The sequence below is a fragment of the Malaclemys terrapin genome, chromosome 8 (assembly GCF_027887155.1).
Source record: "Malaclemys terrapin pileata isolate rMalTer1 chromosome 8, rMalTer1.hap1, whole genome shotgun sequence".
NCBI classification, from domain to species: domain Eukaryota; kingdom Metazoa; phylum Chordata; order Testudines; family Emydidae; genus Malaclemys; species Malaclemys terrapin.
Window position 1 is genome coordinate 107,097,119 of NC_071512.1, and position 17,793 is coordinate 107,114,911.

General features: G+C 59.3%; 1 protein-coding gene across 1 annotated transcript; it reads left to right on the forward strand.

The window, feature by feature from the left end:
• The first annotated feature begins 248 nt into the window (after positions 1 to 248).
• Positions 249 to 8,388, forward strand: LOC128841984 (selenoprotein Pb-like). The gene is made up of 6 exons (XM_054037572.1): positions 249 to 341; positions 1,312 to 1,365; positions 2,784 to 3,012; positions 3,340 to 3,552; positions 6,021 to 6,156; positions 7,106 to 8,388. The coding sequence occupies exons 3-6, from the start codon at positions 2,804 to 2,806 to the stop codon at positions 7,334 to 7,336; spliced, it is 789 nt and encodes a 262-aa protein (XP_053893547.1). The 5' UTR covers positions 249 to 341; positions 1,312 to 1,365; positions 2,784 to 2,803; the 3' UTR covers positions 7,337 to 8,388.
• The last annotated feature ends 9,405 nt before the right edge of the window (positions 8,389 to 17,793 follow it).

The window sequence follows — 17,793 nt, forward strand, 5'->3', positions numbered from 1 at the left end:
GCTTTTAAAGCAACATTGTGCCTTTTCCCAGCTGTGCTGCCGGGAGGGGCTCTGTGCCCTGGAGGAGCTGGCGGTGACAGCTGCTGCAGGGGAGTCGGGCAGGGGCCTTTGAGCGAACAAGGAGCGGGGCTGGCATTGGCACCGGGAGGCACTGGGGGTGGGGGAGCTCTGCGGCCACCCCCAGCCTCCTCCCTCAATCTGGGCGGAGCAAGCCGGGTGAGGAGATAAAAGGAGGGCAGGGGCTGGGGCTGGGGGGGATGTGCGTGGCCAGCCCAGGAGAGCGCAGAGCTTGCCCCAAGGATAGCGGCACCAGACACCGGCGAGAAGGCAGAGTATCTCCGGTCAGTTTCCTTTGGGCCCAGGCTACTCCGAGGATGCTGGGGGTGAAGGGCCCGATCCTGACAAGTGCAGGGAGTTGTGAGTCCTGTGGGGATGAGGCCAGGGCCGTGCTCTGTACGCAGGGCTTGGAACAAATTCATGGCTTGGGAGGGGTGGGGAAGGGGTTTGGGGGCATTGCAGGGCCAAGAGAGAATTAGTACAAAAGGGACGATACTACAAACGGTCTCTCTGTTCTCAGGCCAGTGTCCAGGGGGTTCACATCAGTCGAGGCTGGGGGGGTGTCTACGGGGCTCTGCATTCGATGTGTTGGTGCAGCGTGGCAGAGGTGTGGCACAGGGTTAACCATCGGGCCGGGCTAGATTTATTCCCCACAAGGGAACTGAAAGGCAGAAAAGAGCTGGGTGAGATTTTTCCCAGTGGAAAAGGCAGAAAATGCCCAATGCTATGTCCTCTCTCCCCCCCCCCCAAGCATCATTAAACGGCCCCCCCATGCACACGGAGGGCTCTGTTTGCCGGTCTGCCGGAGAGCAGTAACCATCAGGCTATAACGTGCTGCAGATGCGACTGCCTCTGGGGATTGGTGCTCTGGGTTGCTGGCTGGCTGGGTGTTTAAAATCTTGGCTGCATCATTCCATGAGCTGCAGCTGCGACGTTCACCAGGAGTAAACGGGGCCGTGTGGGGAGGACAACGGGGAACAGCTGTAAACACCAGTAACCAGGGGAGCTTTCAGAACGGGCCGAGTGGGGGAAATGGCAATTATTGGGCTAAACACCTAGGGACAAGCCCTCCCGCTCCGGACTGGGGTCCTGGGGGCAGGAATGGAGCCGTTTGCTTTGAATGGCTTTTTCTACTTTGCACTCACTGTACAGAGTGACTTTCCATGGCGTGTCTGTGCTTTACCACACTAATTCATTAGCCCTAACAACCCCTCTGCAAGGTAGGTCAGACTAGTTATAGCCTCTGTTTTACAGGTGGGGAAACTGAGGCACAACAGTACTGTTCTTGGCACCCTAAAGCTGCAACGGGTAAGTGAAGGGATTCACCCAAGATCCCATAGCAAGTCACTGGCAGGATTTGGAACAGACTCCAGGAATACTGGGGCCAAATCCCCTGATCTAACCACTAGGCCCCATTCCTCTTCCAGAGATGGGAACAGAACCCAGAAATCCTGATTTCCAATCCCCAAACTAGCCACTAGACCCCACTCCCCTCCAAGAGCTTGGCTAGAACCCGCGTCCCGGCTCCCGTTGGCATGGGCGAGCCATTCGAACACTGCCTTCTAGTCAAGCGTGGGCACTGAACGGCGTTATGTTTGCGGCGCTCCCATGAAAATCAATGCAGTTCTGTACTACCAGGCAAATGTTGCAAAAGCCACCTCTTGCTCGCTAGCCAGTACAAACAGGGACTTATCACGCCACTACAATCGGCAGCTGTTCTACACAATGGAGCTGCGTTTCTGTCCGTGGGCACAGCTGAGCCTTTATGTCCACCCAAGCAGTGAGAGTGTGGGAGGCTGGGACCGGCTTGGTTGGGTTTTGTTTTGAAGTGGCAGCTGTTCCTCCCTCCCACCCCATAAAGAATATGTACGGGCTGAAGGATGAAGGGGTTTGATAATGGCTCTAGGGAGGGCCCCTATCTCTAGGTCACTGGCAGGATCCCTGGAGAAATAGATTGTGTTTGTTTATGGTGCACACTAGCTTGTGGAACTCACTGCTGCAGGATTTTATATAGGCAGCTAGCTTGGTAGGATTGTTAAAAAGATCAGGCTCCTTTAAGGATGGATCACATGTGCACGTACATTAGCTGGGATACACGTGACTGGGGCTTTCGGTCCACATGGGCTGGTGCAGTGAGGGGCTCCCTCCCTGTTGAGTTGGTGCTGACTGCAATACCCCAGCACAGCATGAGGGGGTGTTGTGCTGCAGGAGGTGCTGTATTTCAGCAGACCTCCCCAGCACTGTCCCCAAGAGAAGGGGTGTTAGCCCAGCCGGCAGGTAATTAGACTCTACTCTTTCCACTGGGTGTGGAATTCTCCCCTTCTGTTGGGTGCCATTGCTGTGGGTCACAGCTGCTGCGTTCCACCCCAGAGGTGGCTGCATTTCAGTGCTGGGCGAACAATGCCTGTATTTACAGCATTGTTGGTAAAGCGCTTTGGGATGCTCCCAGGTGAATGGCGCAGTGGAGATGGAAGTCGTTCTGCTAAGGGTCCTGGGGGATCCTGGGGGAGGGGCTGTAGAGGTGAGGGTGAGCCGTGTGCCCCTGCGTGGGTCTGTATCAGGGGCTAGTGTCTGAGCTAACCTGGAGCCCCCGAGGAGCTCCGCTGGGGGAAAAGTGGCTGTGGGTGTCTAGCCGACCCCGTCTCGTGTCTCAGCTACTCCCCTTCTAACCATGCAAGAGCGATGGTCAATGCCAGCCTGTCTCTAACACGCCTTTTGCTCCCCAGGCTGAGGAGGGGTGGCTAGGATGGGGCTCCCGGCCCTAGCCGTGGCCACCCTGCTGGGGCTGGTGGCGGCCACGCTGGCCGAAGTGGCCGAGAACAGGACCCGGCTCTGCCAGCCAGCTCCGCAGTGGGAGATCAACGGGACGGCCCCGATGACAGGGGCGCTGGGGCGCGTGACGGTGGTGGCGCTGCTGAAGGCCAGCTGACAGTTCTGTCTGAAGCAAGCCAACAGGTGAGCAGGGGCCGGGTGGGGCTGGGTAAGGGGGCGTGGGGAGCAGACATGGCGACGGTGGTGGGCTGGTGGATCTCTCAGTCCATTATCCAGTGGGCAATTGCCACTAATCAGCATTGGCACCTTTGCTGGCAGCCTCAGCAGAGGGACTCAGCCCATGGACCCCCCTTTCATCCCCAGAGGTCAGGGGCAGCAATCCGGGGCAACGTCACGTCCTTCCTCTTTGGTGTTTGCGCTGGGGGCGGCAGGGTAGCCGGGACACGGAGCATTAGCAAGAGGCGGATCCCGTGGCCCCATGCCTCACCCCCACTCTCCCCACCTCCCCAGTCTCGGGGGCTTGCGTGAGAAGCTGGCCCAGGACGGGCTGGCCGACATCAGCTACATGATCGTGAACGAGAAGGCACCGCTCTCCAGGGCCATGTTCTGGGAGCTGAAGCGCCGGGCCCCGGAGGGGGTCCCCGTTTACCAGCAGGAGATCTTGGAGCCGGACGTCTGGCAGATCCTGGACGGGGACAAGGACGACTTCCTCATCTACGACCGGTGAGTGCCTAGGAACCGGCAGCCCCTCCTCTGGGGCGCACACCAGCCGCTCTCGCCGGTATGCCTTCGGTGCTGAGGAGCAGGCGTGAGTGTGTCCGAGCAGCCTTGAGCCAATGGCTCCGGGTCAAGGTAAAGAACCGGCAGCGTTATGGAGCACATCCAGCCAGGCGGCAGGGCTCCGGGGACCTGGCTAACCCCCCAGCTGGCCTGGTCTCGGGGGGATGTAACCCAGTGACACACATAGGGAAGGAGCAGCCAGGACTCCTGGGTTCCATTCCTGCCCCTGAGAGGGGAGCGTGGCCTAGTGGTGATTGGATTGGAGGCCAGGACTCCTGGGTTCTATTCCTGCCCCTGAGAGGGGAGCGTGGCCTAGTGGTGATTGGATTGGAGGCCAGGACTCCTGGGTTCTATTCCCGCCCCTGAGAGGGGAGCGTGGCCTAGTGGTGATTGGACTGGGAGCCAGGATGCCTGGGTTCTATTTTCAGCGTCACCGCTCATTTGCTGTATGACTTCTAGGTAGGTCACTTAACTGCTCCGCACCTCCCCTGCAGGAGACGTGAGGGAACTCGTGCCAGTGAAGCGCGTGGGGATCCGGGGAGTATTGAACTAGGGAAAGGCCAAGCAGTGGTGCCGTGTTATCCTGCTGCTCACGCTACCGCCGCTGAGCTCAATGGCCACGTAGCTGCTGGTGCTGGGGGCTCGAACCTGGCCGGGGGGCACCAGCCCCCGCCGCCCCAGCTGTTTGCTCTGCTTCTGAACAGCTGGGCCCGAGCCAGCCAAGCCCTCCACCAGGAATGCTGGGGGGGGGGGGGGGGTATTGTTAATTTATTTATTGCAGTGCCCACAGCGGGCCAGGCAGGGCCGCCCTGCCCTGAGGCGCTCACAGTTGGAGGGTGGACGGACAGACAGACAGACGAGCGGAGGCCAGCAAGGGGACTAGCAAGGGAGTCTCTGTACAAATCCCTGAGCGTCACTTCACTCAGATCCTGCTCCACTGATGTGGGGGCCGGCCCCATGATCCATCACCAGCCAGACTAAACCCCCCGCACTATGGGATCCAACTTCCCCGTGTCTGTGCCCATCACTCTGCCCCCAAGGCCCTCCATCTCCCTGCCCCTCCTCGGCACCCCCCGCCCCCTCCCAGCTCGGTTGTGCAACCTGCTCCCTGCCTTGTTGTCCTAACCCCACTATCACCTGCTCTATGGACCCTTGGACTTTGGCCGGTGGAGGAGGGGCCCTTGGGAAAGCCTGGGGGCGGGGGTGCTAATCACACAGCACAGTCAGCAACCTGTCCTGGGGTGTGCTGCTGGGGCAGGGGAACTGCCAGGAAACCAGAGAGGGATTCAGACTTTGAAGGTCACAAGCCCGTCCTGGAGCTGTGGTTTTTCCCACCTGCCTCCAGTCCCCGCTGGCCTGTGCGTCTCCCCCCCTCGGCCCAGAGGCGCTGGCCTTTCCTCGGCTTGCTACTGACAGCAGCCAAGGGTGGAACAGCTCCGCAGCCCCCAGAGCCCCCTCCCTTTGCCCACAGCCATTGTAAAGCAAGGCAAAGATGCCCCCCCATGTCCCTCTGGCTCCACGCCCAAAGCTGCCCTTGTACCCCCAGGGCTGGGCATTCCACTAGCCAGGGTGGTGGAGAAGCATTTCCCGAGGCCCATGTGTGCTTGGGAACAGGGACGGGGTGTTAGCACTAATCCTCCCCCCCTTTCCTTCCGCCCAGCCCCACTTGGCATAACCCATCCGTGACCCCATTCTACGCAGTCATTGGTATCGAACTCGGGCCTTCGCGCTCTAGCCCCTGAGTTGCAGGAGAACCCCGGGATCTGTTGGTAGCATTACAGCTTTTACACTTGTCTCATGCCCGTGGCACTAGAGGGTGACATAGTCACTAACACGTGAGTGGGTCCGATTCCTTCCAGCAGAGGGCAGCAGCGTGCACACACACACGTCTTGTGCATTCTAATGGCGACACCAGCCCTTGCTCTTAAGTCAATGCTCCGTGCAGGTGTCTCGGGAAGGTGCAAAGGTGGGGCAGGAGACGGAGGGGATTTCTCACTAGGGGAGCACTGGGCTTTCGGGGCTGGGAGGGAAGGCGGAGCTGGTGTTAAGGTAAATTGGGGAGAAGCTCGGCATCTGAGCCTAACTGATAGGGAACCCCAGGAGGTGCTGGACTGGCAGCCCTGCCACTGGTCTGCTGGGTGACCTTGGGCAAGTCACTGCCGCCATCTTTGTGCCTCAGTTTCCCCATCTGTAAACCAGGGGCACTGCTCTCCTTTGTGAAGTGCTTTGAGATCTGCTGATGGAACGCACCAGATGAGAGCAGGGTGGCGGGGGGTAGATGCTGGCGAAGGCCTTTAGAGTTAGGGATACCAAGCTGAATTCCTGCCCAATGCACCTTGCTGAGCCAAGAGGCTCGTCCTGCCCTGTGGGACACCGGCCTCCGTAACTCATCCCCAGACTTTGCTCTGCAGGTGCGGCCGGCTGGCTTTCCACATCCCGTTACCCTACAGCTTCCTGCACTTCCGCTACGTGGAGTCGGCCGTGCGCGTCACCTACGCCAAGGACGTCTGTGGCAACTGCTCCCTCTACTCCAACAGCAGCCTGGAGGTACGGAGCAGCTCACGGGGCAGCCACAGGGCCCCCGTCCCGTTTGCACTGACCCGTCCCATCCCCCTGACCAAGCCACCTGTGGCCTCATGGTGGTCACTATACTGCACCCCAGGGACATTCAGGGCAGTGGCAGGGAGAGCTGCCATCCTGTCCCCTTAGCATAGCCCCCTGCTAACCGCAGGAGAGGAGACTCCCCACTCTCGGTTGGCAGTATAGGGTTTATGGTAAGAACATGAGTGGTTGTATTGGGTCAGACCAACAGTCCATCTAGCCCAGTGTCCCGTCTTCTGACAGTGGCTGGGGCCAGGTGTTTCCGAGGGAATGAACAGAACAGGGCGATTTTGAGTGATCCAGCCCCTGTCATCCAGTCCCATCCTCTGGCAGGCAGAGGTTTAGGGACACCCAGAGCGTGGGGGTGGGGCCCTGATCCCACCTTGGCTAAGAGCCATCGATGGACCTGTCCTCCATGAACTTATCACTGCTGTTGTGAGGGCCAAGACTATAACAGGGTTCAAAAAAGAGCTAGATAAGTTCCTGGAGAATAGGTCTGTCGATGGCTCTTAGCAAGGATGGTCACAGGCAGCGACTTTTCAAACTGCCGGGAGGTGCTAGACCCCGGCTCTGCCCCAGGCCCTGCCCCCACTCCACCCCTTCCCCCAAAGCCCCACCCCCATCCCGCCTCTTCTCGGCCCCGCTCCGCCTCTTCCTTCCCCCGCTCAGAGAGTTATCCACAATGACTCCAAGATGTTTCTTGGGTGGTAACAGCTAATTTAGACCCCATCAGAGACTCTCCGCCCTCTGTTGGCAATATAGGGTTTATGATCTCACTGTGATTCTATCCAGTAGGGGGCAGTGGTGACACAGACCCCCTAGCCAAGTCATTCCAAAGCAGTGTACGGGCATGTCCGTCTGTGTAACACACCAGCCCTTGATGTTACCTTCCCAGGCAAACAGCACGGCAGAGGGACCCGAGAGTCTCACCCAGGCCCCTGAACTGGAAGAGAAGGAACAGGAGCTGTCCCCCCACAAGAGCAAAGCCCACCACCATCACCACCACAGAGCCAGCAGCAACCACGCTCCCCAGGCCTCCTCCCACAGCCGCCACCGAGACCACCGCCGGAGGCAGCAGCCGGAGGTGCCAGCACACGAGGAGGAGGAGGAAGGGGATGTGGCGTAAAGGGGGTGCCCCGGGGGGCTCGGTGGGGAGACCCCCGTGCTGTGGAAATGCCACAAGCTCACCGCATGGCCGGCTGGCCGGGCTCATTCACCGGTGTGGGACTCTGTCTCCCAGACACCTCCCACACGCAGCTACCCCACCTACACAGCGCTCCCCGGTGGTGGAGAATGGTATAGCGCCACCCAAACGAAACCTCTTTGAAAGTGCCACTGCGAACGCAGCACGAGCCCCTTTGGCAGCAGACACGGCCCCACTAGGCCCCTCACCCCCGAGGCCCATCCCCTCCTTGCCACGTCCTTCCCTTTGCACCGCAGCTGCCCACGGGGAAGATCCCCCCACCCCGCCCCAGACACATGGCGTCGCCGCAGTCTCCCACCCTGGGGTCGATTCTGACCCCTTCCTCCCCGGATCCCGCCTGTCCGCGCTCAATGAAGCCCGTGGCGCAAACCGGGCTCCCCCGGTCACCACGGGCCGATGCTGCGCAGAAAAGCGCGTCAGGGGAGCGGGAGTCAGAACCGGCCTCTGCCGGGGGGCAAGGGGCTGCGGGCAAAGTGCTGAGGGTGGGGGGAGGCTCTGTTCCTATAACCCCGAGCCCCTGTCCCGTCCCCACGCCTGGAAGCTGCTGCCCACCTGCTCTTGGGAAGGCAGCCACTGGGGGACGGTGTGGGGCTGGGGGAAGGTTTGCTGTGAGGCTGGGGCACTTAATGACGTGAATGGGGCAGTGGGCCATACCCGCCAGCCCTCCCTGCCCCTCCCCCAAGCTCTCCCAGCCCCATAGATCTGCTGACCCTATTTTTCTCCCCACACGTCCCGTCCCCCCAACTTTGGCCAGTCTGAAGGGGCACATGTCGTCTATCCCCCCCAGGCCTAAATGTGATGGTGCCACAAGCCCTTGCCCCTCACAAACCCATCAGCCGGGGCGGCAGCCAGGGCCAGGGGAACCGTCCCATGGGCCCCAATGGGTGGGGGAGAGGGGGTGTGATGGGGCGGCCGGGGAAGGCTAAAGAGCCCTCATGCAGAACAACCGTGCAAATAAACCTCTCTGGCGTGAACCGGGCCCACCCCTGCTTTCCACAGCGCCTGGCTGGGGATTCCCATTTCACAGGCTCCTTCTCCAGCAAGCGGGGCGAGGCCGGGGCTCCCCCTCTCCCCGCGGTGTGTCTGGCACCCAAGCCAGGCGCTCCTGGGGGTGGGCAGGGGGTCGGGACAGGAGAGAGGCCAGCTGCGATTGGCCGTCCCCCTCCAGGGCAAAGCACTCTCCACCCTGCTTCTTAGCAAGCAGTGTCAAGGCCACATCCTCTCCCCCAGGGGCAGGGGGGATGAGACGGCCTCTGTGCAGCCTTCCGCACCAGGAATGCAGCTCCCTGGCTTTGCAAGCTGGGTGGCTGCAAGATGGGATGTTCTCCTGGGCTTCTGGTCATACCCGGGCCCCTGCGGCAGCCCCAGCTGGGGCTGGAGGGCAGCTCCCTGGGGAACGTGCCGAGAGGGGTCTGTACCTTACATGCCTGTGGTAGCTCCCCAGACATGGGAGCAGCAGCTGGACCCCTGGGCACGTCTGCTGCTTTTGGACCAAACAGGACTTGCTGGGGCCAGTCTAACCCAAAGCAGCCACTGCCGGGCAGAGGGCGACTGAGAGGGAAGGAGGCCAAGGGAGTATGGTGCAGAGACCAAGACAGGGATAGAAGCGCTGGGATGGCTGGAAGACGAGGCAGGCCGGAGGCTGACAGCTGCTTGGCTCTCCCAAGGTGGCTCGTCTTCATCTTGGCCTTCGCCCTCCTGAAATTCACTCCAGAGCACGACCTGCCCCTTGCAAGCCGAGAGGAGACCCCCCCCTTGTCTTCTAGCAAGCAAATGTCCCAGCAGTGGCTTTAGACTGTACATTCAGACAGTCTGCGCTGGCTGTCCCAGGAGGCCCAGCACGGAGGGTGCCGCCCAGGAGAGGTGCAGGCTGGGGGCAAAGGGCTCTGCCCTGATTCACGGTTGTGGCCCTGTGTGCGGAGTGCAGCATAAGGGAGTAGCAGTGATGGGGCTGGAATCTCTCCGAGTCTGTCAGTGAAACACGTGTGCTGGGACTCGCCGAGGGAAGGTTCAGCTGCGGGGAGGAAAGGGCTGTCCTGCTCCCTTGTGTGGCTTCAGGCTTTACGGTGCTGCTGGAAAACAAAACCACCACCCTGCCGCTAGCCGCGTGGCCACTGGTTGCCCCTTGTGCGCCACCTCACAGACAGAGGTTGCCCTACTGCACCCTGGCTCGCTGGCCACCCCGTCTCTTCAGGGGCCCTTGGAGAACTCCCAGTTCACACCAGAATTTGAACAGTCCCCAGAAGGGATCCCCTTGATTTAGTCCTCGCGGCACACTGCCCCTCCAGCCCCCAACGCTAGTTCAGTGTCTCTCTCCCAGCAGCCAGCACAACGGCTTTGAAAACGAACAGACTTGTGTAGGCTTCACCCCAGGTGGTCACAGCCCTCTCCTTCCTCAGGGCCTCTCACTCGGGCTCCCCGAGGAGAGATTTCTCCAGCTCCTTCCACTTTCCCCCTGCAGGTGCTTTCTTACTCTACACCCAAACTGCAGTTTCCTGGGCCCCCCTTTTCCTGCCAACTTCCCGCTCTTTTTATCCTGGGAGCACCTAATTCAACCCAAGTGCAGCTCGTCCTCTAATCAGGGCTGGTTTACCCCCAGGATCTCCCTGCCAATTCCCTTCAATCCCGACCCACAGCCCCTCTTCCGTTCCAGTCCTGGGATCTCCCCACAGCTCTGCCAATTCCCTTCAATCCCGACGCACAGCCCCTCTTCCGTTCCAGTCCTGGGATCTCCCCGCAGCTCTGCCAATTCCCTTCAATCCCGACCCGCCGCCCCTCTTCCGTTCCAGTCCTGGGATCTCCCCCCAGCTCTGCAAATGTCCTTCAATCCCGACCCGCCGCCCTTCTTCCGTTCCAGTCCTGGGATCTCCCCGCAGCTCTGCCAATTCCCTTCAATCCCGACCCGCCGCTCCTCTTCCGTTCCAGTCCTGGGATCTCCCCACGGCTCAGCCAATGTCCTTCAATCCCGACCCGCTGCCCCTCTTCCGTTCCAGTCCTGGGATCTCCCCGCAGCTCTGCCAATGTCCTTCAATCCCGACCCGCCACCCCTCTTCCGTTCCAGTCCTGGGATCTCCCCACAGCTCTGCCAATTCCCTTCAATCCCGACCCACAGCCCCTCTTCCGTTCCAGTCCTGGGATCTCCCCACGGCTCTGCCAATTCCCTTCAATCCCGACTGACAACCCCTCTTCCGTTTCAGTCCTGGGCTCCCTTCTTGCTAATTCCGTCCCAGTAATGAGCTCCCCAGAGCCTTCCGGCCGGACTGACTTGTGTGCTAGTTCGTGATGAGGAGGCAGCTCCATTGTTTGTACTTTTTTACATTGCTTAAGATGCTTTCAGCTGCTGCTTAAATCCGGGGCTGGGGGATGCGGGGGGAGGGCAGGCTGGCGGGGGGATGACAACGGACAGTCAGGGTGACCAATGGTTAGAGCAGGGGACTCCAAGCCAGGACTGCGGGCTTCTATTCCCCATTGTCCAACTGACCTTGGGCAAGTCCCTTCACAGATTCTGCCCCCTTCATGTAGCGAGTCACCCCATCGTTTCTGCAGGGCTAATTGCTGAGTTACATCAAGGTGGCAGCATCTAGCCCTTCATCTCAGAGGGCCTCAGTTTCCTGCTCTGTGAAATGGGGCTAGTAAGGCAAACACACATCTTCTCGCCTCCCCTTTGCAAAGCCCTTTGAGAGCCTCAGCTTGGGGGTAGCCCTGTCGGTCCCCGGATATTAGCGAGACAAGGTGGATGAGGTAAGATCTATTATTGGACCTACTTCTGGTGATGAGAGAGACCTCCCCCACCTTGTGTGTACTGAGTGCCAAGTATTCACGAGGGGTTAACTGGCCGAGAGACGTGAGGTCAGGCCCAGATCCTCACAGGTTTGGGAGTTAGGCACCGAAAGACCTTTGCGGATCTGGGCCTCGGTGCATTTGCGTCTGTACTGCAGTAACTTCTGAACGCCACGTGCGATCGATTTCAAAACACCAGGGAACATTCTAGGCCTCAGTGGGTACCAGACCCCGCAGCTTCACCCAGGTCTATGATTGGCTATAGATCAAAGACCCAGCCGACGGCTGGCAGTACCACCTTCCAGCGCAATGCCAGCCTGTGCCCAGCCTCCCATCCGAGTTCACCATGTTAACACTACGAGAGACGTCTCTCCCAGACAGGAAGATTTGAGACTGGGGAGGGCAGAGGGGAATGGGGGGTATAGACAGCCCATGGCACAAGCGGAATGGGAGGGCACACAGAACTCCTGGCGTGGGGAGAGGGGAAAGGGGGGGATCCTGGGATGGGAGGAAAGGGGGCATAGGGGGAAAGGGAGGATGGGGGGATTGGGGAGAATAGGGGACATGCAGCCTGGGGTATGACGAGACACAGAGTCCTTGGCATAAGGGAAAGGGGGTGTGATGGGGTGTACACCCCCCACTGGCACTGACAGTGTTAAGGAGAGTTTGGGAGCTCAATTCGGGCCGGGGCTGCACTTGTAGCAGGAGAGACCGTGGCCCTGACAGAAGGGTGACCCTAGAGCGGCCATGGAACCTGAGGTGAATGCAGGTCTCCAGTGGGGCCCAGCTCCCGCTCACGGAAGCGCTCCTGGTCTGGACTTGCTTCTGTTTTCACACACGTGGTACAGTCACGATCCCTTGTACCTAAGCTGCCGTTCAGTTTTAGTTCTGGGATCCGTTCCTCCTTAGCTGTCAAGACGAGGTTTGATACAGAACTCCCCGGCGTCAGACAGCGTCATCTGTAATGGTTAGAAAATCAAGGATGTTTTAGGCCTGGTGGCTGAGACCTCCAGCACGTGTCAGTCAGACTCAAGTCCCCCATGATCACACAGCCTTTTTTTCCAGCACATGCTAGATAAGAGCCAGCCACCCTGCTCCCTGGTGTGATTTGGGGGGTCTGTAGCAGACACCAACTGGGGCCCATCTAGATCTTTATCTGTTAGGACATCAGTTCCTAAGCTTCAAGATCACTTTCTTGCAAGTCGAGGGGGGCCAGGCCCACCCCCACGTCTCAAAGTGGGAAGGCTATCTATCCCCGCCCACTTTTAGCAGCTGTAAGGGTGAGCGAGGGGGACAGGGGGTGGAGAGGCGTGAATGGGGGGGGGTCTTGGAGGAAAGAGGTGGCATGGGACTGGGGCTTCAGGGGAAGGGGCAGCATGAGCGTGGGGCTTCAGGGGGGAGGGGGGGCAGTGCAGGGCCTCGGGGAAAGGGGCAGTGTGGGGGGGGCACAGTTTGGGCACCGGTGACCCCCCCACTTTTAGGGACCTTCCATCGTTCCTGTTCTCAGTTAGCAGTGACTCAGAAACAGGTGATGCCATTGATGTAGAGAACCGCTCCCCTGCCCCTGGTGCCAGTTCAATCTGCCCGGCTAGGTTATAACCAGTGAGGGGAACATGCCGATGCTGCAAATCACCTGTCAACAATCCTCAGTCAGCCCTGCCCTGCTGCAGCTGCCGCTGGTGTGGGGCCTGGAGGCGGGATCTGAGGGGGCAGATCCTGCCCAGACCAGCTGGGGGCTGACTGCGACCAGGGAGTGGGGCTGCAGCTCTCACTTGGGAGGAGAAGCCAGGCGGGGGCCCGTCAGAGGCCTGAAGCAGGGAGCCTTGGTGAGCGTTAACTAGAGAAGCCAGGCCCTGGGTGGAAAGGCTAGGTCTGGCCACGGACTGGGATGGCTGCCCCTCCCAGGTTTCTGTTATGTTTGTTTGGGAGCTTGGATACTCTGGAAGGGGTGGAGCTATGGGGTAAGTCAGTGTTGGGCTACGTGGGAGGTGGCTATTGGGGCACTGATGGCCCAGAGGGAAACTGAGGCAGGGTGACTAGTGCCATATGAACCACAAGGGGGTGCTGCAGCGACCAAACCTGCCCCCTTCTGGGCTTGTGATTGGCTGGCCAGGCCTGACTGTCAGGATCTAGTGGTCACACATAGGCCAAGCGGGCTGGCTGGCTGGCTAGTGCCTGTGTCACCATTGTCCACCGCTGGCTGGCCCCAGGGCTGCTCAGTGGCCGGGACTGCGCGCAGCGGCTCTCCTTTAGCGGAGACGGCTGGGGTCTGCATTGCTGCAGGGCGAGGAGCTGAGTCTGAGCCCGGCTGCTTCGAGGAAGTTCTGATTTGTCAGTGGTGTGGGGCTGGGGGCTGATGCTGTCAAGGGGGGGCGCTTTGCAGGATGGGAGCCTTTGTGTCTCTGGCTTCTGCAGTGGCTGGGAGGAAGAAGGACAGCCCACTGGTTAGGGCACGACCTGGGTTTGATTCCCTGCTGTACTACAAACTCCCTGTGCGACCTTGGGGAGTCGCTTAGTCTCTCGAGTGCCTCAGTTCCCTGACCTGTACAATGGGGATCCAGCCCAGGGGTGTGAGAGGATAAATACAGTACGGCCTGTGAGGAGCTCAGGTACTGTACCTATCACCGCTGGTCAGGTCCTGTCGTGCCTGGTGCAGTTCTTTGAAGTACCAGCAGGTGTCCCTCCAGGTGCAGCTGGTAAATAACTTGTCTCCTGGCAAACTGGGGATGCCGCAGGCAGCAGGCACCGGTTTGAATCCCACAGAGGACCCTAAACAGCTCCACCTGGTTCCTCTTCAGAGCGAGGCAGAGAAGCTGCAGCCCCTGAGGAGAGGGCCCCAGGGAGCAGCTGGAGCCTTGCCAGAGAACAGGAGACGACTTCAGAGGTGCAGCTGCTGGCTGCGAGCGGAGCCCTCCGCAGCGCCGGGGGAATCTCTCTTCCCCCTCGTGTTGTTAGAACAGGCTCTCAAGGCCGCCGTGCTGTTTGCTTATCCCCAGCTGGCCTGTGCTGGGGGCATCCTTGCTCCCTCCTGAGCGGTTCCTGCTCTGCTCTAGCCTGGGAGTAGGGGGGACATTGCCTCCCTGCAGACGGGACCTGATCCATTAGGCCTCAGAGAGCTCTGTGGTGAGGGATGTCCCCAGAACCTTCCACTGGATGGGGTCAACACTGCTCTGCTGTGTGTCATAGGCCCCGTACTGCCCTAGGAGCGTCCACTCTTGCTCCAGCGGTAGGATTTTGGAGCAGGAAACCCCAAGAGCTCTCCCTGCTGGTGCTATGTATTCTGCCTGGGCGTGGTGCGCAGCGTGAGAGCAGCCGTAAGGTTCTGGTTCACCACAGGTTTCTTGCAATGTCCCTGAGACTTAGTGGGGGCAGGGAGAATAGCTTGTTTCCTGCACCAGCTGCTACTCTCTAAGTGAGATCCTTGCCCGGCTGCCTGGGAAGCAGCTTCCCCCAGCAGTCAGCAGGAGAGGCAGGGCTGCCCGGAGGATGGATTCTGCACCGGGATTGGGACAGTCGGCTGCAGGCAGCACGAAGGAAACGGGGACCCCGTCAATCTCCCAGGGAGAGGAGCTGTTTCCAAGGGGGATAGGTGCTGCTGGCAAGAGCCCAGGGGAAGCAGCGTCTCTTAGCAGCAGCTTCATCTAGATCCCTGTGGCAGGACTGGTGTGGCCGCTGGCAAACCAGCCGCCGGCGGCATCCTCTTTCTACCAGCTACAATTGAGGGGGGAGGGATAGCTTAGTGGTTTGAGCATTGGCCTGCTAAACCCAGGGTTGTGAATTCAATCCTTGAGGGGGCCACTTAGGGATCTGGGGCAAAATCAGTACTTGTGATTAGTGAAGGCAGGGGGCTGGACTCAATGACTTTTCAGGGTCCCTTCCAGTTCTATGAGATAGGATATCTCCATCTATTCTATTCTATTATTATTAATCCTGTCTTTCTACACTAGCCAGATGCACAGCCCCAGAGAACCTCCCAGTTCTCGCTGTCACTGGGGCAGCCGCTCTGATCCTCCAATTCCCAAAGCATAGGCTCCTACTGCTTGTGCTACAGGGGAATCTCCCCTAGCCGTCGGGGGTCTGTGACACGCAGCAGAGCCGTTCTGAGCCCAGCCAGGAGAGGGCAGTGGTTCATCGATGCTCGGCAGTTCATGACCACTGATCTCGTCCCCCCGGGCTTTGCCAGCCAAGCTGTTGGCTTGTCTTGTAGAACTTGCCCAAACTCCTGGGTGTGCCTGGATTGCCCAGCCATCGCCAGAGGCCCCGTGGGGCCAATGCGTGCCAGCTGCCCCCGCTCTCTCGAGGGTATAGTTTGTTCCCCTTCCTTCTCCTCCCTCTGATTCTCTACGCTGAGCAATCTGGCTTCCTCCCCTGTTCCCAGCAGCCGGCAAGGGCACCTCTAGCCCCTGCTCCTGCCGTCAAGAGCAGGGTTGTCGTCTCGCTCCAGCAACCGCTGTAATTGAAACAAAGCAGGCCGGGCCTTGCGGGCCCTGTTCTCGTTGCGTATCTCGCCCACGCTGCCGAGACAATGAAGCCATCTTATCGGGACGCGGCTGGGCTCCTTGTCAGCAGAGCCAGCGAGCGGATCCTGGTGGGGGGAGAAGAGGGGTGTCTCCTTCCCCCGCCCACCCAAACTGAGAATGAGTGTCCCTCTGGGGAGGGCAGAGAGGGCGCCTTGGCCTGCCAGTGAGCAGCCCCGTGTGCTCCAGTAACGGAATCAGTCTCCCCCGGGAGGCTGCAGGGTCCTTGTGCTTGTCACCATCATGGAAACTGGCCTTCTAGCAGCAACTGCTGCTCCCGAATCCTGGGATCCCAGCGGATGGGATCGAGAATGTCTCATTTGTGTTTCATAGTCCCTGTGCTGCTAACCGTCATTCTCCTAGAGCTTTCGTGGTGGAAGAGCTTCTGGAGAGAGGATCTGAGTTCTCCACCCACTGTGGCCATGACGTTTCCACATGCAGCACAGCCGTGATGTTAACTAAATTGCTGAATTTGCTGCAGTTTTCCTCTTAAGCGGCTGAAGGTTTCTGGATGGGTTCTGTGTCTCTTGTCCGTAAAGGGAAATGGGACGGTCTGGGTCTGCCTACGCGTTTGCTATTAAACTGGAGTTCTTAGTTGCTGGGCTCCGTTGCTCTCGGTTAATATGTGCTCCCCAACGGCAGCGTGGAAGGGATGGAAATCTTCCCGGCAGGTGGCAGCCAGGGGCTGGAACGGTTTGCCTAAGACGTCAAAGGAAACATGAGATAAGAGGCCTGGACTGGTTGGTCTTTTTGTCATTAGCAAGTACCAAGGCAAGAGGAGCAGGTTTCTGGCACACGCGGGCCCAGAGCCCGTCAGACATGGTCTTGGCAGGGCCGTTTTGAATTCCAATTCCACCTTTGTTCTTCTGGATTTTTTATTCCCCGCCTCTGAAGCCTGCCGCGGAAAGGAGATTAAGACATTCTGAGCTGGATCGTGTGTGAGGGTCATTACTGCCCCCTGCTGGGTGGAACTGGACCTGCCCAGCCGCGTGTCAGGCGTGACGCGACTGATGGCAGTTCTCTTTTAGCTTTAGCAGCAGGGGCCAGTTGAGTTAAAGGTGTTAACACAACTCAGTCACTGTCCGACACCACACAACATTAACCCACGTCCAGGGTTTGGTCTATAGAGACCTCAGCCTGCATCGTACTGGAGCAAACACCCCCTTCAAAATCCTTCTGACCTTTTATTAAAGAAACAGAAAAGAAGGGAAAACAGCGAAATAATATCAAGTTGTCAATAGGGCTTTTATTTCAACACCAGCCCTTGTTCCCTCTCCCCTGAGCGGGAGAGGTTTTACGAGGGGAAACAGCTTGTTTGACAGTCTCTTAGATGGGATCAAGGATGGGGGGCCGCGGGGGGCGAATAAGTGAGTTGAGCTGAGCTGCTGTTGTTAAAGTCTGACCCCATTGATGGTGTTTGGCCTGAGCTGGAGCCGGCAGAGGTGGCGACGATGGCTGGGTCTCTCTGGGCCCATCTGGTGAGGGCCCCTCTCAAGATCAGTCCGCATGAACTTCTTCAGCTATAACTATAAATACAAACAAAAGAGATTGGAAAGAACTAACTGAAGCTGTCTAAGAATTGGAGGTTTTGCATATTTAGTGATCTGGGGAGCCCTGCCCAGGCTACCAGGATCACTGGTCCCATGCTAATGCTGCGATCTCTGGGCCCCTGCCTTGGCGGCAGGGAGCACTTCGGGAAAGGCATGAACGTGTGGTGAATTATGGGATGGATCGGAGAGAATTCTGGGCTTTTGACCCACAATTCCCTATGATGCCAGCCAGGATCCCACAATTCCCTGCAGCCAGTTGCCATCAGGCAGCGTGGCAGGCTCTGAGATGCCGCCGCGCGGCACGCCGTGCTTGCAGCGATCCAGCGTGCACCGCACAAGGGGCCCCGTGCGAATGGACGCCAGCGAAACAGCCTTTCCCGCTGCAGGGGATGGATCGATCCTGCCCAGGTGCAGTGGCTGCGGGCGCATGAGCCCTGCGGGATGGCGGCACAGCACCTCCCGTCTCCTCGACGCGGGGCCGAGTTGACTCGCTCTCCTGCTCCGGCTAAGGTATTAAAACAACTCAGCCATG